This window comes from Tarenaya hassleriana, unplaced genomic scaffold, assembly GCF_000463585.1.
Source record: "Tarenaya hassleriana unplaced genomic scaffold, ASM46358v1 Cleome64, whole genome shotgun sequence".
NCBI lineage: Eukaryota > Viridiplantae > Streptophyta > Magnoliopsida > Brassicales > Cleomaceae > Tarenaya > Tarenaya hassleriana.
In genome coordinates this window covers 391,934-415,597 of record NW_010968927.1, presented here as the reverse complement: position 1 = coordinate 415,597, position 23,664 = coordinate 391,934, and the positions used below count along the sequence as shown (strand labels likewise).

The 23,664-nt window shown below is 35.4% G+C and overlaps 2 protein-coding genes and 1 long non-coding RNA gene across 3 annotated transcripts; all 3 read right to left on the bottom strand.

Annotated features, from left to right (window-relative positions):
* Positions 1-2,642: 2,642 nt before the first annotated feature.
* On the bottom strand, positions 2,643-4,806 carry LOC104800048 (cyclin-D4-1-like). Its single transcript, XM_010522753.1, has 6 exons — positions 4,231-4,806; positions 3,993-4,079; positions 3,801-3,899; positions 3,516-3,717; positions 3,242-3,369; positions 2,643-3,098 (listed from the first exon to the last, which is right to left on the bottom strand). The coding sequence occupies exons 1-6, from the start codon at positions 4,531-4,533 to the stop codon at positions 2,877-2,879; spliced, it is 1,041 nt and encodes a 346-aa protein (XP_010521055.1). The 5' UTR covers positions 4,534-4,806; the 3' UTR covers positions 2,643-2,876.
* An 11,006-nt stretch (positions 4,807-15,812) lies between these two features.
* LOC104800047 lies at positions 15,813-17,422 on the bottom strand. The gene is made up of 2 exons (XM_010522751.2): positions 16,189-17,422; positions 15,813-16,092 (listed from the first exon to the last, which is right to left on the bottom strand). Exons 1-2 carry the CDS (start codon positions 17,368-17,370, stop codon positions 15,844-15,846), a joined length of 1,431 nt encoding a protein of 476 aa, XP_010521053.1. The 5' UTR covers positions 17,371-17,422; the 3' UTR covers positions 15,813-15,843.
* A 1,823-nt stretch (positions 17,423-19,245) lies between these two features.
* Positions 19,246-19,981, bottom strand: LOC104800046. The gene is made up of 3 exons (XR_769675.1): positions 19,610-19,981; positions 19,418-19,538; positions 19,246-19,301 (listed from the first exon to the last, which is right to left on the bottom strand). It is a non-coding gene; the product is annotated as an uncharacterized LOC104800046 (long non-coding RNA).
* Positions 19,982-23,664: the final 3,683 nt, after the last annotated feature.

Here is a 23,664-nt window from a genome sequence, read left to right as displayed (position 1 = left end):
AAACTCAATCGCTTCATATAACAAAAATTTCCAAGTAAACTTATGTGGTATAAAACGACAATTAACCGAGAAAAATTTTGCTAAATTATAGCACAAAAGATTAGATCATATATCCAAACAAAAGAAAGAAAGACTCGTGTCAGATGGAATCCTTGATATTCCGGATTTAACAAAACTCAAAATTTGTGTTGAATGTACCAAGGGTAAACAAACAAAACAAGACGGTTAGATGCATCTAGAACTACAGATGTCTTAGAATTGATATATACGGATATCTCCCTACATCTTGGAATGATCAATGATATTTCATATCATTCATAGACGATCAATGATTATTCTAGATATGATTATATGTATTTCATCTATGAGGAATCACAAGCACTAAACGTGTTCAAATCCTTTAAAGCGAAAATTGAAAATCAACTAAGAAAAAATGATTTAAATTGTCAAATCAGACTGTGGTGGAGAATATTATGGTCGATATGATGGATCCCGTGAACAACGTCAACATCAAGGACCTTTCTCGGATACCACATATAAAATTTCTCTTCCAACCTTTATCTAAAGGCACACTATTTTTACCCATGCTTCAATCTAAATCCATACAAACCTCAAAGTTTATCAACAAAGAATCTTATAAAAACATAAATCTATTAAATGAACAATTGCCTTTATCTAAAGGCACACTATTTTTATCCATGCTTCAATCTAAATCCATACAAACCTCAAAGTTTATCAACAAAGAATCTTATAAAAACATAAATCTATTAAATGAATAATTGCTTACATAAAATTAGACACCTTTTTTCCGATACATGATGGATGAGAAAACGGCGGTGACGCATATGAGATTGTCCGATGGTTGAGGCGGTGAATATTGTAATTTGAGTTCGTGTTGAAAAAATCCATAACTATTGTTTTCCTCTAAAGTCCACGCCATAGAACTTTGCTGACTTCTCCCCTTGTGTAGGAACATATCCTACCGGGGTCGTTCCTTGGACATAAACAGATCCTATCGGAACACTCACTTGTAGAGGTATCGTTCCTTGTCCAGGAACAGACCTTAGTAGAGCACTTGAAGAACTATCCATGTCTTATAGACACAAATTTCGTCTTGAGAATATTGAATCTGGCGATGTGGGATTCTGAAATTCAGACAAAATTTTCAGAAAAAAGAAAATTTGGAAGTAGTTAAGTCGAGGTTTGTGTTCTACACAATCTCCTCAAGACGAAATTGCCCAGTTATTAAGTGGTTACGGTTCCATTGGAGAAACTTCGTTCATTTTCTCTCAAAGAGAAAAAAATAGGATCAAGCCTTTTTACCTTTAGTCAACCTTGAGTTTGGATATCGTTAACTTAAGGTGAAACTCTTTTTATAAAGAAGTTCTTTCCTTTCTCTTGGCAAAAACTTTCGATGTGGTATAAACACATATATAAGAAAATTTTCTTCCTTATTCTTTGTCATTTTTTCAATATGGGACAAATGTTATTCCACCACATTTTACATTTCTTTTAAATAACGACATTTAAATATTAATTTCTCATTCACCGCAAATTAGTTTTAAGAAATTCAAAATTTTATAATTATCTACTTATTTAATATATTTCAAATATAGCATTTATCCAATTTTTCTAACAATTATTATTATTGTTGTTATTATTATTATTATTTATTTTTATTATATATATGTTATTAAATTTCAGTTTATATTCAATTCTCATGGTTTTTTCCATTTTGGTTTAAGAATTTATGCATGTGATTATTGAATTCAGAACATGGTTCGTTACATATATACATTTTTAAGTTTGATATAATTGATACTTCAAATATTACAATATTTAAATTAATACTTCAAATATTAAAGTGTTCTAAAGGGCTATATCAACTAACGAAATCAATGGTAATTTTCAAACTCAACTGTGATGATAATAAACTAGTTGTCAATTTACAATATAAAAAAGGGTAAAACCCCTAAAAAATCTCCAACTTGCAAAAATATATACAAATAAACCTTTAACTTGAAAAATTGTCATTCAATCCCCGAACTTGTAACTTGTCACTGAATAAAACCTCGAACTTGCAAATTATTGTTCTAATAAACATTTGACCGGTTTGACCACAATTTCAAACGATCGGAAATCCATGTATTGACGGATTGCTGATGTCATTTTTTAAATTAAAATTGATAACGTGTATAAGGTGACATTAGCAATCCATTAATACGTGAATTTCCGATCGCCTGAAATTGTGGTCAAACCGGTCAAAGGTTTATTAGAGCAATAATTTGCAAGTTCGAGGTTTTATTCAGTGACAAATTACAAGTTCAGGGATTGTATGATAGTTTTTCAAGTTGAAAGTTTATTTGTATATATTTTTGCAAGTTGGAGGTTTTTTAGGGGTTTTACCCTATAAAAAATGAATTGAAGTTGTAAATTGTTTTCGATTTTCGTAAATTAAGATATTAATTTGAATATATTTTAAAATTTGTTATATCAATTTAGAATATTTAATAAAATATCAATTAGATCAATTAAAAATTTATATATTTATTTGATATAATTTATGAAAAAAACATAATTCGGCACGCAGCAAAGAAACGTCAAAGTTGTGCTACCACATCGTTGTTTCTCCACACCCTTAATGAAGCATTTCCAACTTGTATTCCAGCCCCACAAAATTTCACCAAATTCGTTTTCACACAAAATTTTAAAATTGTTCATTTTGCTCCCTACCACTGAGTCTTGGGTTTCGTCAAAGAGGGAAACAGAAACCTCACGGGAAAAATATCTTGTGTATAAGAATAAACATATCCTTTTATTACCCCTTTTTATGTGTTCTTGTGTTCTGTGTGAAGATACCAAAATCTTATTCCCCATCAATTAATCATAGCTTCGGCTTCACAAGATCGGTTTAGCCTTCTGCGTTTAATGACAGGGCTGCTGCTTCGAGAGCCTACAAGTGAAGACGATTCATCGCTTCTGAAGCTCAAGCACGATGCTTCAAGCACTCCATTCGGACTCTTTGGAGCAAATTGGAGTGACGAGAAACCCGTTAATCCTTGCCCTTGGATCAACTCTTTACATTTCAACAACCTTTCCTGAATGAAAGATAACAAATATACACACACAAAGTGAAATACCAGCCACCAACAAAGACGATGATGATGTCATCATGAATGATAGAACCTATGTTTTTGTGAGGATGGACCACCACCAAGAAGGTTCATCTTTTTTTTTTTACCTTTGAAACGTATGGAGAGAGATCAGAGAGCGCTTTTTCACGGTCCAAAGCAACGTGAATTTCCTCTGCAGAAGAAATTACCGCAGCTGCTGCTATCTCTGAAGGCTTGAATTCCAAGAAATGAATCCCTGCATTTATTTTCCACGCACCCACCACCCTTGAATCCATTAATCCGTCAACTCATACCAATCACTCAATTCTTCTGATTTCTACGTCGAAATCTGTATCGAAAAGAGCTTCGATCTTAAATAGCTTCAAGGGAGATCTCGATTACCTCTGAATGCGCTTGAGATAAGTTGAATGGATCTAAAGATTGTGAATCTTTGGAGAGATGGGTCAACGTCGATCTTTGAATGGAAATAATCCAAGAAGGAAAACGGTGTCACTGCTTGCATTCTCCACTGCAATGTGCCAAGCACAAGAAGCTCCATCCTCTGTATGGTTCTTGCCTCGAACACAAATTTCGACTCACCCACCTGCTCATTTTTCAACACCTTCTAATTAAATCCATAGAACTCAACAAAAAGTTTGGATTTTTGTTGGAAATGAGAGTGCAAACCTGTAGATCCAGAGAGAGTGGGACCTCAGTCTCCTCCATTTTGGCGGCAAGGGACAAACATGCCACAGCCAACAATTGCATCATCCATGCTTTGCCCTTCTGTTGCATCCACATTTCAGACAAGAGGGTAAACACAGGAAACCGAGGAGCAAGGACTTACAGGCAAGACGAAACAGGAAGACGACGACTTACAGGCAATTCATAGGAGGACAAGAATCTGTCCATGTAGTTTATAGACAAATATGCACAGAGAGGACCAAAGCCAAAATGGGTATGAACCTGAGTTAATGAGGAAGAACCATTAGATTTAATCATTCATTAAACTCAATCAAATGGACAGCAAGGCAACAGTAATCAACGCCCAAAACAGAGAAACACCCACTTAATCACCCGCTCATAAAGGCTCCTAGCGAGAAAAATCCGAACAAACCTTGCAAATCCAATCAATGGCTTCTGCTCTACCAACCAAATCGAGATCACCATTTCGCAATCTTTCCGAGTAATCATCTTTCGGCAAGTGCTCAGGTTCCTTTGAAATCAACGAACACAGAACTTCTTCGCTCTCCAACGGCGGAGGGACGTTTCCGCCGTGAAAGTTCCGGTCACGATGACTTTCCGCTCGATGATTACTAAGGAAGCTTGTGGCCTCGTAATTATCACTGCTGTCGAAGACACCGTCGTCTTCAGAGCAAAGGAGGCGCGAGAAAGCCGCACAGTCAAAACTCGGCGCCATTGATGAAAACTCAGATCACCCACGAAGAAAAAAAAAGATTTTTTTATCGGAAAAAATGCTAGAAAATAAAAATCACAGTCTGCGTAGAAAAACCAAACGTGGGTTTTGTGTTTATTCGATCTGGGTATCTAGAATTTGCAGGAAAGAGAATCGAGCACACCAGAGTCTATGAGAAACGAACAAGAGACGAATAACAATACAAAGTATGAGAAAAAAATATCTCTCTCTCTCTCTCTGTGCGGCAGAGAGGCCTGAGAAAGACCGAGAAGCAAAGAAGAGAGGGGAAAAGGGGGGGGGGGGGGGAGAGAGAGAGAGAGAGGAAGATGACGATTCGCTGAGGGAACAAATATTGGTGTTGTTTCGGAAAAGGCTAATTACATAAAAACAAAACACCATATCCTATATTTCCTTTTAGCATTTCCTCGAACAACCTTTTAGTTTTCATTTCAGCCGAATAATTTAATATTAATCCATTATTATAGAAATTTAAATTTCTGATTATATCATAGATTTTACCAATCATTAAATTACTTGATCATTTCTGTCTAATTTATTAAAATTTTATTTTTCAATTCAATAATGGATTATTACAATGCAATAGTTTTTATTACCGATATTACATTGCATTAAACCTATATTAGAAACAATTTAACCCAAACATGTTCTAAAAAATAAACTGCTAGGAAATGGAAATATCAAATTTAGCCATCGTGGGTTAATTTTTATATTTTACAAAACAAATGGGTGAAATCGAAAAAAAGGGAAAAAGTAAAATGACGTGTATGTTTATCTCAGAAAACGACAAAACGGGGTCGAAATGTGAATTAGAGAAAACATTGAAACTTCAAAGGGAAGGACAGGTGAAGTGACCAATGGACCGCTTCTATGTCCTTCCCTTCCCAACGTGACACGTGTCCTGTTTTTCATCGCCTCATGACTGGATTCATCCGTTTCTTCCATCCCCGCAAAATTTTTACAGCTAATATTTTTACTTTTTAAGAAAATCACATAAAAATACACTATTTTGTTAAAATGATTATTTAACGTTGTTAAAATATATTATATTTTTCTCAAAATGACTATACCTATATTAATATATATTAAAGTAATATTTTAATTATTTTTAGTTGATATTAATTTAATATATATTAGTAACCGTTTAATATTTTTGTAAATTGTGGTGAAAAATCAATAATATTTTGGAAAATTATATTTATATTGTAATTTGGAATAATTAATATATTTATATTGCTGTATCTTGTACTTTTAATTCCGCTAGGGCATTCATTACAATACCACACATTTGTGGATCTCTCTCTCTCTCTCTCTCTCTCTCTCTCTCTCTCTCTCTCTCTCTCTTTGAGGTTGAGTTGAATTGTATTGTCATTTTCCTCAATTTTATAATTTCCATGTTGGATTAAAATTTCCGATAAAAGTCAGAAATTGAACTATCCAAATATTATTTTTATTTTCAATTTTTCATTTATCCAAATACTACATTTATAGTCAAATAAATCACACATTTGTTTGATCTATATTAACTGTGGTGATATACATATGTGTGTGTATATATATATATCAGGTTCTAGTTACTATAAGATGAACAAAAAATACTTATTACAGAAAAATGGTTATACACCACATAAGATAGATGTCATTAAAAACAAAAAACAATTATTTTTAACGTCCATGTGAAGTTATATGTGTGTTTGCTATAGTAATCCTCTTTCGGTAAACTCTATTAAAAAAAAGTACGAATATTAAATACGTATATATATATATATATAAATTGTTATGTTTTACATTTATTTATTTATGTTGGTAATTGTTGGTTATTTCTAAGGGCAGTTAAGCAGCAATGATTGTGTCATTTTTCTTGCCTATGATTTTGGAATTTATTTACATAAAACATATTTCAATTGGTATTGGTTTGAGGCCAAGATCACGTGTTCCCATATTTATCACAATGTTTCTATGAATATAGTAAATTAGGTTTAAATTTTTAAAGTCATAATTATCACAGTTTATAAGAAAAATAATGTTAGAGATTTAGAAAATAATCATGTAAAATTTTGATTGTAGTCATGTAAGAAATAGATAACTATATTTAAATCGAATGAGATATAAAAATTGAGTTAGAATCAAAACTTTAATATGAATTTAATAGGCATGTAAAATAACAAATAATTTAGAAATTTATTTAAAAAATAAGTAATTTTAACAATAATAACGAAATTAAACCAAATTCGAATAAAAATCAAACCGAACCTTATCCAATATAAAAACTGAATGTTATAAGTTTTCTCAAAACAAAATAAATAAAACTGAATCCAAACTATAATCTCAAATGAACACTCCTAAGAAGTACCACTAAAAACTTATGGAAACAAAATAAATATGACATTTTTAAAATATCAATAAAATGACATATTAATACAGAAATTTATAAAAACATTAAACTAATACATGAATGATAAAATTTTCAAAACAAAAAAAAACACATAAACTCTTCTTAGCTTCTAGATTAGAACATAAATTTTTAGACTCTTCCCAAAAAACTTCATATCATTATGGTTTTTGGGAGACTTTGAAAAGTTTAGCCTTTAATTTCATTTGGTGGTTTGCCAAAAGTTAAATATTTAATTTTATTATTTTAAAAAAATTCAAGGTTTAATTTAGTATAATAGTCAATGATAGAAATAATCTTGTTTTAATTTTATTTTAATTATTTTTTATTTATAATTAGTCTTTGTCAAAGTCCTATTCTTTTGGGATGATGAGATTGACTCGTGTTAGTGCTTACACTGCTTAGTGCCTCCATAATAGTAGTTTTGGTTATTTAAATATTTATTTTTGTATAAAAGGATATTAAGAGCTAATTAAAAAAATCCAAAAAAAACACTGAATTTTTCAATTTTGATAAAAAATACCGAACTTTATTTTTTTAAACAAATCTAAAAAAACACTGAATTTTTTAAGTGATTTAAAAAATATATCAAATTTTCTGCGATTATAAAAAAAATACTGAACTTTTTTAATGATCCAAAAAAATACATGAATTTTTTTTATTGTAAAAAACCTAAGTAAAATAATATAACGTGTTTGCATCTCATTGTGATACGCCAGTCATTTTGTTTATTTTGACAATCGTAGAAGAGTTAAGTGTTTTTTGTCAAAATTTAAAAGTTCAGTATTTTTTTTTTTGGATTTTCCCTAAAAAAATATGAGTTTTATAATGAGAAAATCAATCTCTCTTGCTTTTTTTTGTCAAAATTCTCTTACGTTTTTTTTAACAAGATATAAAAACAAAAATTAGAAATTAAACGTTGATGTTTTATGTTATTATCGAATGGTTTCGGTTTGAAAATTTGTAACAATCTAAAAAAAATTATTTTATTTATCTGATAATTTTAAATTTCGTTTATTTATCTAATATTTTGTTTTTACACATTCGTATATTAACATGCGATTTTCTTTAAAATATCATTTATACAAAACAAAACAGAAACGAGTGGCGTTGAATTCCAAAATGAAAAATGCTATAAATCCTTTGGATATTATATATTAGGTTATATAATTTTAACGGGTTTCAAATGATTAGGAAGTTATAATCTAATAGTTTAGTTATCTATTTATTTTATTATAAGTAGAAAACTATATCATAAAAAATTATTTTTAAATACAAAATATTTTTTGTCGAGTAAGTGGTATAAATCGTTTTTAACAAACTTGTGGTAGATAGAATTTAAAATAATGGGCATTTGCAATGTACGTTTGCTATGGATAGGAGAGGATGAGTCCGGGAGATAGAAAAATTTATGTGGATATTGGATAGCGATTGCGAATGTTGCGATTGCGAATGTTGCGATTCATATTGACTTGTTGAACGCAATTGCGATTGCGATACAGAGTGACTATGTATATCATTGTTTATGTTATTAAAACCGATGATATTTTGGTCATTTTTTTACCTCTGTGATTCCCGGTCTTCGATCCCTCACCGATTCACTCCGATTCACCCTCGTTTGAACCGATCCGAAAAAGAAACGCAAGAGACACCGAAGATACAAGTTTAGTACTGAGAGGAACCTCGGTACCTACGTCTCGGGAAGAGAAAGATGTGTGTCTAGGATTACAGACACATACCGTCGCCGGAAACCGCCGATAACGGCTCCGGAGACACGCACACACACGTACACGGTGAGAGAAGGAGCTCTCAGCCGCAAGAGAGAGAAACGTCCGAATTACAGATTGCAAGAAGATGAAACCCAATTAGGGTTTCATTTACAAGCCCGCGTTAAAAGACCATAACGCCCCTCTGTCCTTGTGAAGCCTCCATCTCAAACAGAAGCATTGAAATCCTCCACTTCAACTAGCGGATTAGCTGAAGACTTTCTACAAATCTCCATCCTTCTTCTGCAAATCCCAGCAAAACCTGTAAGAGACAAACACGAAGAAAACTACGCCAAATCTGAACCCTAGCACTTCCCTTTACTTCTATATTTAACTCTCCCTCCCGGCATGATCCAAGGCGTATTGGAACACCGTTATTAGGAGAGTTCTTACCGAGCGTACCATAAGTACGTCTCAGCGTGAATAAACAACATAAACACGCAAATCCTAGTCTACCCAAAAACGAGTGTCCGAGTGTCCCTCGACACCTCTCGTTTCCGAAGACTAACGATGACCTCGAATAGTTATGATTCCCTAGACCATCTACATAACTCTCTTCGATGAAGTCTAAACTTCACCCGTGCACCCTCGAGAGTTAACCCCGACATCTACCCGTCTCCGAGTCTAACCCGACTACCCCGAGACTAACCTGAGCCATACTACCGAACTTGCTAGACAACCTAACCCTGGATCCCCGTAGAGTCTACACCACCTATGAGTTAGTGACTTCTACCCACGGACCCTAACATGCCAACTAGAATTGTCTCACAGTTTTGTCCCGTGAAAACGATCCTAGTCATCTACGATGCTCCACCGAGAATGAGACACGTGAGTGCACGTGCTCCACCTCGAGAGGGAGTGTCCTAGCGCTCCAACCTACACCGACTCTAACCCGGTGAATCCCGACACCTGCCAACTCACACCATCTCCTGAGCATCCTACCCGAGGAAGCTCCACTTAAATGTGGAGACCTCACCTCTTGACCTACGACCGAGAACCGAAGCATCTTCGGTTTACTCCTCTGAGGTCATATGTCCTTCTACCTCGGACTCTCCCTTCCTCGTCATCCGGGACCTACAACTCCTTCTTGTAGTGTCCCTACCTACCCGCGGAACTAATCACTCCACCTCGGTCCTTGGCCTTCTCCTGCACCCGATTTCTCGGGTTTGTCCGAGACCCCTAGTCCTTCCGCCATCCCCCTTTCAGGGTATCCCGAGTTAGAAAATCTAACTCCATCATCCTAACCGCTATCCTTTTATCCCTCTACTGACACCTAGGGTTCGGATTTACATCCGAGACCCCACTACAAGGCACATCCTACTAGAGAGGATTACAAGAACATGAGGTTCCTAGCACTTGACTCCTTATTTGTCTCTATTTGAGACCCGGAGCACCCGATGCCTAAACCTTTGGCCCTATTGACCAAGGGAAAAGAATCGTATGGCCTCCCATAACCTCGGTTTCCCAAGTTGGAGTATCTTGGCTCACCTCACCTGCCTTCTCCTAAGGGATGATTTATCCCTTACCGTGTCTACTAACCGAGGACTAACTGGTAACACTAGAAGTATCCTAGGATGATATAACCTGAGTCTAAAATAGACTCTACCCGGAAGTGAATTAACTGACCCTAGGAGTGACTAAACCATCACCTAAGGGAAGAGACCGAATCCTAGAGGACTTAACCCTAGGTATATTTCTATCTAGCCGTGTTTGACACGCTCTAACCCTAGTCTATCGGTCCTAAACCTAGGTACGTCTCTACCTAATCAGACCTACAAGACCTAGAGAACACGACCTGACTGGACTTAACCTAGAAACTCAACCTAAACCCGATCTAACAGACTTTAAACCAAGTCTAACCGGATAACGCTCTAGGTACATCTTACCTAAATAGATCTAATACACTCTAGACCAGACCTGATTGGACTTAACACAAGGTATATTTTTACCTAGCCGACCTCTTAGACTCTCGTACAAATCTGATTGGACTTAACCTATGCATAATTTTACCTAATCGACCTATTAGACTCGAAACACAGCCTACCTTAAGACCTGATTACGTCTAACCAGATCTAACTTAAGGCTAACCGGACCTGATTACGTCTAATCAGACCTATAACACCGAGTCTACATGGCCCCCAACAAAGTCCTAATCCGTCCTACGATCCCGAGTCTACCTGGTCCCTCACAAAGTCCTAATCAGACCTACCCAAGTGTTATCTAGACCCTAACAGCCCTAGTTAGACAACTAAAAACCCAAACTAGACCAGAAACCTAATCAAACCTAAGTCAATCCTAATTGACCTAACCAACCCCTGATTAGTTACCCTAAATCCTAGTCAATCACCTAAAAGTCCTACTCATCAAACCTAAGCCAACCATATTGATTTACCAACCCCTGATTAGACTTTTAGCACCCTAATCAGACCTAAACTAAGTCTAATTGACCTAATTCTCATCTGATCAGACCCTATAAACGCCTAGAACCAATCCCTACAGACCTGCCCTGATCTAAACCAACCCCTACAGATCTATACCTAGTGATTCTAGACTTAACCAACCCCTAAACCAACCCGTTTTAGCTAAATCCCAACTAATCAGATCTAACCGGTCAAAGTACCGGACTCTATGACTCAAAACAGGTACTTAGGAGTCCTATCTAGTCCTAAACTAGATAATACCTAAATCTATAATCAGATTCTAATCTGATTAGACCTAGACAATGTCTCTATAGACATTCTAAACCTTTAATCAGACCTAACCAAGTCTATTTTGACCTAATTACCTACTGATCAGATCTAAACCATGCGAGACCAACCCAAATTTGGATTAACCCAGACCTGACCAAGACCTAAACAACACTTACAGACCTATACCGAATTAAACCAGTCTACTACAGACCTGTACCCGCCTCTTTAGTCTAACCCGACCTCTTACCTAGCTAATCTTAGTCAAATCCAACCTATTCAGACCTATATTGAACAGAGAACCGGAATCTATGACCTATATTAGCTAAACCGAGATCTAAAACAGGTCTAACCCTAGTGTATTTTACTAAACCAAGCCAAATTGGATACTAGACCGACCTAACAGGATAAACCGATCACTACAGACCCTAACATACCCTAAACCAGTCCACTATGTCCTAAACCAGACACCATCAGCCCTAATTTGGACTAACCTAACCCTAAACCAGTTAGTTCTAGTCCTAATTGTACACTCTAGACCCTAAACCGATCTAATCTGGTCCTAAACCACGAATTCAGACCTTAACCTGATCAATACTAGTCCTATACCGATAAACCAGACCTAAATCAGACATATTTTAGCCTATACCGAGTCTGATTTACCTAAACCGAACCCAATTGATCTAAACCCGGACAATTCTAGCCCTAACCGGACAAAACAGACCTAATCAGACCTATACCAAGTCTAAACCAGCCTAAATTGACCTCTACCGGACTTAATTGTCCTAAACCGATCTGAACTAGACAAAACCGAACAAATCAGACCCTAACTTAGACCTAAACCAGCCTAAACTAGTCTGAATTGACCTAAACCGGACCTAGATTGATCTAAACCGGACTAAATTGACCTAAACCGAACTCAATTGACCTAAACCGGACCTAGAATGACCTAAACCGGACTCAATTAACTTAAACCAGACCTAGAATGACCTAACCGGACTCAATTGATCTAAAACCGAACTCAATTGACCTAAATCGGACCTAGACTGACCAGAACCGGCCTGAACCGGTTCAATTGACCCCCAACCGGACCTGAACCGGTCCAACTGACCTGAATCGGTCCGATTTGACCTAATCGGTCAACTGTTGACCAATTTTGGTCAACGGTTTGACTTGACCAACCTAAATCGGTTCGATTTTAAATCGAACCGGGTTTAATTATTCAATCGGATTTAAACCGGCTAAACCGGTTTAAACCGAAAACCCTAATTTCGGAAACGTGAGCTGCCGAGTTCACTCGGTTAACTAGGTCGTTGACTCAGTCCGATTTCCCGACTCAGTCGCGATTCGACGAGTCACGGCCGAGTTTCGCCGGAAAATCCCGGTTTTTCACCGATTCTCCCACCCAACCCATAGATCGACTCACGTAGACTCAAAAACTTACCTGAGCCAGTTCGCAACTCGCCCGAATCTTCGATCTGAGTTAGATCCGAGCCCCTTCCAACAATCGCCGTCGATCTGAGCCGTTCCCGCCGTTCTTGACCGCCGATCTTATCACCGATGGCCTCTCTGATGTCGGTTCTTGCCTGAACCAACTCGAACACCGCATTAGAACGCTCAGACCCGAGATCCAGGAACCTCGACTTACCTCGACAGCGATTCCACCGCCGATTCGTCGTGCCTTGCCCGCAACCGGGCTCTGATACCACTTGTACGTGGTACCGGCCTTCGATCCCTCACCGATTCACTCCGATTCACCCTCGTTTGAACCGATCCGAAAAAGAAACGCAAGAGACACCGAAGATACGAGTTCAGTACCGAGGGGAACCTCGGTACCTACGTCTCGAGAAGAGGAAGCTGTGTGTCTAGGATTACAGACACATACCATCGCCGAAAACTGCCGATAACGGCTCCGGAGACACGCACACACACATTATGATGAGAGAAGGAGCTTTAAGCCGCAAGAGAGAGAAACGTCCGAATTACAGATTGCAAGAAGATGAAACCCAATTAGGGTTTCATTTACAAGCCCGCGTTAAAAGACCATAACACCCCTCCGTCCTTGTGAAGCCTCCATCTCAAACAGAAGCATTAAAATCCTCCACTTCAACTAGCGGATTAGCTGAAGACTTTCTACATTATCTAAACGTCGCCAAACATTATCGTAACGCAGGTAAAAATATGCGATTAAAATTTGAACATTTTATTATCTTATGTCAAATAGCCCTTTACACAGTTACACTCTCATGATATTTAGGTCACTAAATCAATAACTTCAATCCAAATGAAAACCCCTATTAAGAATTATATATGTGTATATAATGGTAGATCTATACTCAAGAAATGTTTCACTGTCCAAGTTAAACATGGAATCTAGTATAGTATACAGATTAATTCCTAAATCAAATCTTGATGTAAATATTTCTTGTCAGAAATTGAAGGAAGAAAACTACTACGTACTATGTCAATGTGGCAGAGTTTCTGATTGAAAAAAATAAATTTCTTGATTGTATATTTAAATGGGAGACAAACTGAATAAATCAAAATATAAAAATCATATAAATATACATTTATTTTGGAATATTCCTCCACAACCCAAACTATTACACTCCAAATTAAAATTCATATGCAAATTATTTTCAAGTAAGTTTTTATTGTCTTTAAACTTCTTTAAATTCTCAATGAGTTTTAGGAATTTTAGGCTTGTATCCATGCAAAAGTACAATTATTTCAAACAACCATACCTAAACAAGTTGATGATTAAATGCATTTGATATATATATATATATATATATATATATATATATATGATCAATTTTCAGATTTCTTAGGCCGATACCTATTCAATGTTTCGTTGATTGAATCATGTGTTCAATAACTTGTTGATATTGAGTAAAGTTCATTGGGAAATTGTTTTAAGCATTTAATCGGAATATTGTAAGAGACTAGGAGAGACCCGCGCGATGCGCGGGGTATTTTTGTTATTAGTAATATAAAATATTTATCTTTTTGTTATGAAAACTTATTGATATGAATATAGCAAAAATTATATTATGAAATCAATATATATATATATATACGAAGGAACGAAGAAATGAAAGAATTTAAATATCAATAAATTATTATATTATAAAATTATTTTTGTATTAAATAAATTTGCCAATGTAAATTTATATATTTTTTATGATGAAGCGCATGTTTAATCAATATAATTGTACGTTTTACGCTAGGTGTGGGAACGGGTCGGGTACCCGCGATTTTATGGTTACCAGAACCTGAATCCGAACCCAAAAATCATATAAATTAAAAACCCAAACTCGCAACCGTTTTGATCGGGTATCCAAAAATCGGGTACTCGAAATAATGTTTAAGTATCCGTGGATACCCCAACACGGAATTTAAATATAAAATTTATCAGATATAATATTAAGAAAAATATCATAAAATTTTCAATTTTAACCAAGTTATAAAAAATATAAATGATATTCATAAAAAAACATTACAAAATCATCATATTTTAATTATTTATGAAAGATGTCATAGATAATCAAAAAACAAAGAAAGTTATTAGCCAAAAAATATCTAAGAGTAATTCTTTCACAAACTCACACTGACTCGAAAACCATATGAAACTAAAGTAGATTAGAGATGAAGGAGAAATGAGAAGTACGTGCACATGAAAACGATCAGAAGAAAGGAGAGATAAAGAAGTGGAGAGAGAGAGAGGAGAGAAATGGAGCGAGATGGAATGGGGAAGTGGGAGACGGCTTCTGGAAAAAAAGTAGGAGAGAGCAATGTAAAATTAATCTTAGGTTTTAGTGTTATTCTTTCAAAATATAAGGATGAAATTGTAAATCTATGATTTTTGGGTACCCGCAGGTAATACCCGAATCCGAATCTAACTACCCTAATCTCAGACTTTTTTAAGACTTAAACCCGATTTCATCTTATACATTAGTCGGATACCCGAAATTAGGATACCCGACTCGACCATATATCTCTTTGCATCTTTTTCATTAATGCATTTAGAAATAATAATTTATGAATTTTTTAGTATAAAATTTTATAAATTTAGATGTAATGGATATTTTTTTACATTTATCGAATGCTATCATTTTATTTTTAAATTTATATTTGTTAATTGATACTACCAACACCATATTTAGTAAATTATTGGCATTATTATTAGATAAGATAGATGTTGTATTGAATGAATAATGTTTGTCAAGATCTTGGAATAGTAACATATGAACATAGGGTGTCAAAATGGTCGGGTCGGACCGGCCCAGCCCGAGTCCGACACAAGTCCTGAGAATTGTGGGTCGGCCCGAAACATGTGTAGACTTAAAATCTTAGGCCCGAAACCCAGTCCTGTGGACTTTTTTCGGGTTTGGCCCGGACTTCAGGCTTGAACTTTCAGCACTCCTCATCGGCCTTTCTGTTGAGTGAGTCACTGAGAGGAAGACTGAGTCTTGGTGGAAGATTGCGCCTCACTCTCCACGGCCGTTTCCACGAATTGGGTGGTCACTTGTTCCCACCTTGTGATTGTCTCCTTGAACACTTTCTGTTGGGTTTGTGTAACAGTGACCGCTCCCTCTTGCTTGCTCTCGTTCTCCTTCACCACATTTTTGGTGACTTCTTGCAATGCGTTCAGAGTCTTCATCATCTCTTCTTGATAGCTCTGCATGGCGTTCTTCGTCTGCAGTATACACACAAGAAATAAAACAACACTTTGTTACTATTATCATCAGAAACATCATGGAGTTCGTTCACTTGTCAAAGTTTTGCAGCTCACCTCTTGTGATTTGCTCATCCTGGATTGGACGAGTTGCATGGCATTAGAGAGTTTTGAGGCTATGGTTATCATCTCAGACATGTAGGATCGAGGGTTTTTCTTGGCAGCCGTTGAGGAGATGGAACATGCGTATTTCATGTAAACCTTCATCTTCTCGAAAAAGGACTTGAACTCCTCAGTCTGCGGGCACTTCTTCTCGAGGTTTATGATGAATCCCATCACTTGGTCGGAAGTGTTACCATCAATGCTTGAGGCACTTTCTTTACTCTCCGTTTTGCTACTTTCGGCAGCAACGGCCTCACCACTTCCTTTAGTATCAAGTGTGTTGTTACCATTGGAGGATCCTTCGACACCTCCTTTGTTATCTGTTGTCTTATCTTTAGCAGAATCTTTGTCTCCATTAACCTCAACCGATGCATCTTTCGAGGAATCGGCGTTTGATGATTCTTTTTTCGCGGAATCTGCGCTTCCTCTCGGTGTCTCTGTCGTCTGAGCCTTCCCGGAAGTTTTTTCGTCTCCTTTCTCTGCATTCATGGAAGCTTCACTGCCTCCATTGATGTTGACGGAAGAACTGTGGCTGCTTTGAGACTGAGATGAAGATTGTGAGCTGCTCTGTACCATTGTCTTAACGACACGGGTAATGACTTGTTCCCATTTGATGATCCTGTCTTTGACTGCTTGCTTTTGCTCTTCAGTTAGCTCCATGGATTCATCGATCTTGGCCTCCTTACGTCTGTTCAGGAACTTACTAGCGATGGATTGGACCGAGCCAACGACGTTCATGGCTTCTCTTTGTTCGCTTTTCAGGGCCATCTCCGCCTCTCTTGATTCGCTTTTACGTGCAGCGAATGAAGAAATGGCCTGGAAGAGGCTACCAGCCTTGGCTTTCATGTCAAACTCAATATCCTTAGAGCCTCTCCGTCTGAGAACCTGAGAGATGGGGCAGACGTATTTGGAGAAAGCCTTGAGCCTCAGGAAGAACTCTTTGAACTCTTGAGTTTTCGGACATTCTTTCTCGAGGTTGAAAGCGAATGACATCACTACTTTGACGGTGTAAGGCTCCACATCCTTCACTGTCTTCGGCTCTTCGATGTTCGGTAAGAACGTGGGCGAAACTATGTCCAGGAGGGCCCCCGAGACGAAGAGGACGGCGAAGCAGGAATAGAGATAAGTTCTTGCCATTGTTGATTAGAGAAATAGATGAAACAATGAATGAATGAGTGAATGAATGAATATGATTCGGTGTTCTTTGATTGGGGATTTATAGATATGTTAAGAGTCTATCTTTAGATTTTAGAACCATAGAAACCAAAGCTGATGACTTTGAGAAATTGATGGGTTGAGCTCAAAAAAATTAGCAAAGGCTTCGTGTGGTTCACAATCTCATCTTTAGCAATCAATGAGATGGGAGGCTCAGGAAATAATGAAATAATTACAATTAATTAAAATTTAAAAAGTTTTTCTTCTTCCTAGAAGAAGTTAAGACCATATATAAATATATGCACCCCTTTCTCCGGATTCTTGAAAAAAAGTTTAATAGTAATCCTTATAATTGTTTGAAGAATTCTAAAATTCTAAATTTTAATTCTAATTTGTGATTCAAGTTGGAGATGAAATACGAACCAATTTTAGAAAGTGGATTTGATAAATATATATCACTAAAAAGTAAGAATTATAATTCGTTGAACCAATTTATTGAGTCCGGTTCAATAACCAAGCCGAGCAAAACATATAATCTAACCGGTTTTTGAATTCAATGGACCCAATTTCTGACCGTTAACATGTATACCGAAAATGCCCTCCGCCGACTCGTGGTCAAAGTATAAAGAAGAGGGTTTTGCTCTCAATTGTCATTTCCCTCATTCCCATCCTCACCGCACTCTCCAATGGCGATGAAATCTGCCGACTTTCGTCTTTGCTTTCTTGCGAGTCCCTTTCCTCATTTCTTGGCACTTTTGCTACCAATGTTTCTGTTTCCCCACTACTAACCAGTACGCTTGCCCCATCCAGTGAACCCCAGAGGCAGAAAACCTAGTTTACCTCTGTTTATCCATCGATTACACAATTTTCTTCAGCGTTTCGAGCTCTTCCGGGATTTTTTACTCCGGTAATATGATTCGAAATTAAAATAATGAATGTATGAAAAATATAATTGAATTTTTCCATTTACTCATACACAACCGTTTATTTTTTATAATTAGATGAGAATTAAGAAAATCACAATAATCCTTCAAACATTATAAACTATAATCAATTATTTTAGTTATATAATTAGTATTTTAGTTTATTATAAATTATATTTTTTCATTTAAATGTAATTTAGGAATATATAAATATTCGTAAATCATATATTCATTTACATTATATATATATATATTTTAGAAATATTTAAATATTTTATTAATTTTATTAAATCACATCTTTGATATATTAAATATCCTTTTTTATATATAAAAGAAATAGTTAATGAATATTTTTTAATGAGCATTTTAATATATAAATGAGAATTAAAAAAGTGACACATAGATAATGATATTATATCACAATGTAATTTTTAAAAGAAATAAATTACATTTAAAGCATATTTTATCACAAAATCTGTATTACTATATTTATATTTAAAATCATATATTTTAAATTTATTAAAAATTCATAATAATTATATCTACATAAAAATTCACCAACTTTCCAAAAACTTCTATATAAATAAATGAATTTTGAATTTTATTAAAAAAATACATGAACTTTCTAATGTATATAGATATAAGTGTGGGTGTATGCGTGTGTATGTATATAGTCACTTTTCTTATATTGTCAATGAACTTCAAACTTGAATTCCACTTGCAAATGCATTATCTCCTTTGTTCGTATTTGAATCTTGAAATTATCCATCACAACCGCATACAAATACAAAGATCAGACATTTTTTTTTTCAAAATCGAAGTCAGAAACAGAGATACAGTTGTAATATGTAACTCACATCCACTTGTAATTGAAGAGAAAAACATGAATTTACCCATTGAATTTGGAATGAGTTATGTAATCTTGAAGAAATCTCACCTCCTTACCAATTTCTCTCTTTACTTTATTGAGTGATACTTCTCATTCCGATCCTTGCAAAAAATTCACATTCATTGAATTTTAGTTAGCGGTTAATAATGAAAACAATTATCACCTTTTGGAAAGACAATTTGTGTTGATTAGCTTCAACAACAGCACTCTTCTTTACCAAAAACTGACATATTCGCTTTCAACTCGTGCATCCTTGCTTCTGCTAATTGGATATTTGCGGCATTTTCTGGGAATGGTGCTTCTCGCACACGTGCTTGTCTTTTGGCAACTTCAGCTGTCTGTTTTGTTTTTTCAATGTCATTTACATTAGAAAAATTTAACGAAGGCAATGTTGGTAAAATTAGTTTACCTAGCGTTCACGACGTAGACACCAGTGTATGTGAAGAATGCGATACGGTCACCGGCCGACGAAAACGACGGGAACCCACCTTCGATTCTGAAGAGAGAAAGGTCGGGCGATGATGATTTGATGTTCTCGAGGAGAAGCGAAGACGTTGTCTGTCCGTTGGCCTGCCCTCTGCAACTGTGGTATCCGACCCGTGTCGAATCAGGGGAGAGAAACGGGTTGAAATGGTGACTCTTTGGCGACACCAGACGAGTCAACTCGATGAAATCTTTCCTTTTCAGGTCGAACAGTTCTACGTGGCGGATATCCGAGCCGGGTCACCGAGTGGCAACCGCGATGAAGTCGTGGTTGTTGGGCGACGTAGCGGGTGCGAAAGCGTGGATACCCGGTGGTGTGACTCTGAATCGTTTTTGATTGGGTGGTGTTATATAGGAATACAGACGTTTAAGTGTATAGAAAAAAATAAATATTAAATGTTATGTAATAAAAATAATTAGTGGGATATTTGAATCAATAAGAAAGTGTAATGGGAGCGTTAAAAAGATGATTAGTGGGTTAATCAATATGGAATCAATTAGAAAGTGTAACGTCCACCGTTTTTTGTTTTTGTTTTAATTTTTTACATAATGAAGTTTTAAACACTAATTGAATTTATTGTCGTCTACTCCATGATCATGTTAAAATGACCGTTTTTTATATCTAATGAAGTTGGTATTTTTGTATTTTTTTAATTATAATAATAATTATTGACATTTTTTTATATGATTCATCTCAAAATTTTCATGTAATGTTTTATTTATTATTTTTATTAACATAAAAGAATCAATATAAAAAATAAATATAAAAATTTAAAAAGTGATAGGTATTTTATATAATAAATATAGTTTTAAATATAGTTTTTTATAATTATAATAATTTATTAATATTTTAAAATTATTGATGTGTAACAATTAATAATAGTCTATTATAATACCAAAATTATATTGATAATCAATATCCAATCAAAATTAAACAAAATGACACATAGGATGATGAGGTGGTTTCACCAGAATCTTTTAAACTCCTTTATTAATATATATAGATTTATTAGAGTAATTGCTTTTAGCATTGAAAAAGGTTTAAATTATATGTTCAAAATAAATAAGCATAACAATAATAGTACCAAATTGAATTAACATAAAATATGGGCAAACCAAAAAGATAATAAACCTTTTAGAATCCAAACAAAGAGAGAGGGCCCTTAACTTTGTTTACATTGGGAATAATAAAATGTTAAAATCACAAAAAAAAAGGGTTCGTATTCTTTCTATATAATCTCCAAACATTTTGACCATTATAACAATTGCAATCACCCTTGAAATTACACCAATCTTTTGGTCACTTGACAAAACTCAACTCAATAATATTTTATCAAAAAATCAAATATTAACGATTTAATTTCCGATATTTAAGTATCGGTTAGATACGTGAATACGGGTTTAATTAATCTTTACTATGTGTAAGTTACTCTTAGAAGAATTTGATATGAATTAAGTATCTATTTCAAAGATTAAATACTTTATATTAGGGTCCAAGAAATTAAACATATTATGGACTTCTAAAAAAACTTTGGCATCTTTGTTACATTTTGCATATCGTTTCTAAGATGCCCCTCGGCAAGGTATTTTTATAAAATTCAATTATCATTTTCCGATTATTTTATATTTTTTTAATTTTGTTTATGAATTTTGGCATCTAGAAGTTCTAAGTGTTTCCGCGTTCGCTTAACAAAACATTTTTAAAAATATATATGATCTGGTAAACGCCCGACGTATCCAAAATATGTGAAAACGTGATCTTTTTAATTTAATACTGACCACACATAAAATATATGTGAACATTTGGTACACTAAACTATTTGCAAATAGGCGAGTTTAATTTTCTATGATTTTAGATTTATTGTTTTGTTAGACATTAATTGGATATTTAAAAAAAATTGGAATTAACCTCAAATAATTTTCATCAAGTTAAATCTAGGAATTCCGTAATAAATTGTCGAAACATCTATGTACAATCTTGAAGGAAAACGAAAGGCCTAACGATCTAATCGTACCTATAATTTCTGTCTAGATTTACATGCAGCAGAATAATTATATACAACAATTGCATGAATTTAAACCTAGACTAGCCGTATCATCGTAATATGTGTGGTAAAACGTACCTTCAAATGTAGAATCAGAGAGTTAGAGACGAAGAAAAAGCGTACAAATAAGAACGCCTTTACCGGTATCCACACGTCGGGTCGGTATGCTAGTACCCTCGGGATTCGTCGGTTTAGGCAATACGAGACTTTTCGTACTCCAACTCGGGAACTTTTCTTTTGTCGGGTTTTCTGTTTATGTTGTTTTCCGATGATTTCTGAACTCACATCTGATGTCAATTTATAGAAATCTCAGAGCAAATGAAGAGTCAAGTTCATTAAATAGGTTTTAGAATACGAAGAGACAAATTCATCTTCATTAAATAAGTTCATATGAACCTTATTTAATGAATGTATTACGTCATACGAAATGAATCTCGTATTCTGAAAATGTATCACATACACCTAGACTAATCTCGTGAATATAAACCGACAAAATAACCGAGCAATAAATAGGACCGGAAAAAAAATTTCCGAGTCTATAACCGACATATATCAAATATATAAATACGGTATAACCCTATGTGTGTGACCCGGTAGGCCCCGTTTAACGTGGTTGTAACAACAAAATCTTATTTTACCGTACACGTTGATAGTGACCTCTAGCAAGACATATCAACTACACATGTTAAACCGAGTTATCACCTCGATTGCGCCTACAATATCATCGAACTAATATCCCTTTGTCTCGCGATATATTACCAGTCGAACGTAACACATGGTGTCAATCAACCTTAACCAATTCGACCGCTTTCTCGTCCATTAATCATCTGTTAATATAGATGTCCAACATCTATGGCTTGGCCAAGCACTTTACAGCATGATTAACCACCGAGTGGCCAGCGATATCTATCCCGTAATCAGGAGAAACAAATTCCCATCTTGATACGCTACGACCCACCACATAATCCATTGCGCATCTGAGCATAGCCTTTATAACCACCGTGTTAAGGCGACGTTTGACTATGTCAAGACACAAAACAAATTACGGGGAATACCAATAGCTATCTCAGGTCAAAGGACAAAAGTGAGTTATTATAATGACGTCGGTTTTGATTCATGACCATGAACCGACCATCATGTGGGTCAGCCAGTCACACGTTCCAAACGTACACCTGTGACTGTAGCACGTATCCAATACGTCATATATACACGTCACACTAGCCTTCATTTATTATCGTTCCCACGATAATAACTGACTAGGGCATATAGTATTATTCCAAATAATACAGGGATATTGTTTATTATTAATGAACATGCAAATATAATAATAAACGAATAATCATATTATTTCATAAACATTTATTACAAATGTACATCTGTTCATCTACGTATGAGCATAACTACAACAGTCTCCCACTTGCTCATAACGTATCTACAAGTATCTAATACCCATTGCGGTAACATGAACCTCATGTTTTGACGAAGGAAGAGCTTTGTTGATGGATCCGCAACATTGTCTTTTGTCCCCACCTTGCATATCCTAATATCTCCGCGATCAATGATCTCCCGGATTAAGTGATAACGACGAAGTATATGTTTCGACCGCTGGTGATGCCTGGGTTCCTTAGCCTGTGCGATTGCTCCGTTATTATCACTTAACAACTCAATCGAATCAACAATAGAAGGAACGATCCCAAGATCCTCGATAAATTTTCGAATCCAAATGGCCTCCTTTGCAGCTTCAGAAGCTGCGATATACTCCGCTTCCGTTGTAGAATCAGCAACCGTTGCCTGTTTGGAACTTTTCCAAGAAATGGCACCCCCGTTTAGGATAAATACGAAATCAGACTGTGATCTAAAGTCATCCTTATCAGATTGAAAACTGGCATTGGTGTAACCCTTTACAACCAATGGAGTGTCCAATCCTCCATAAACC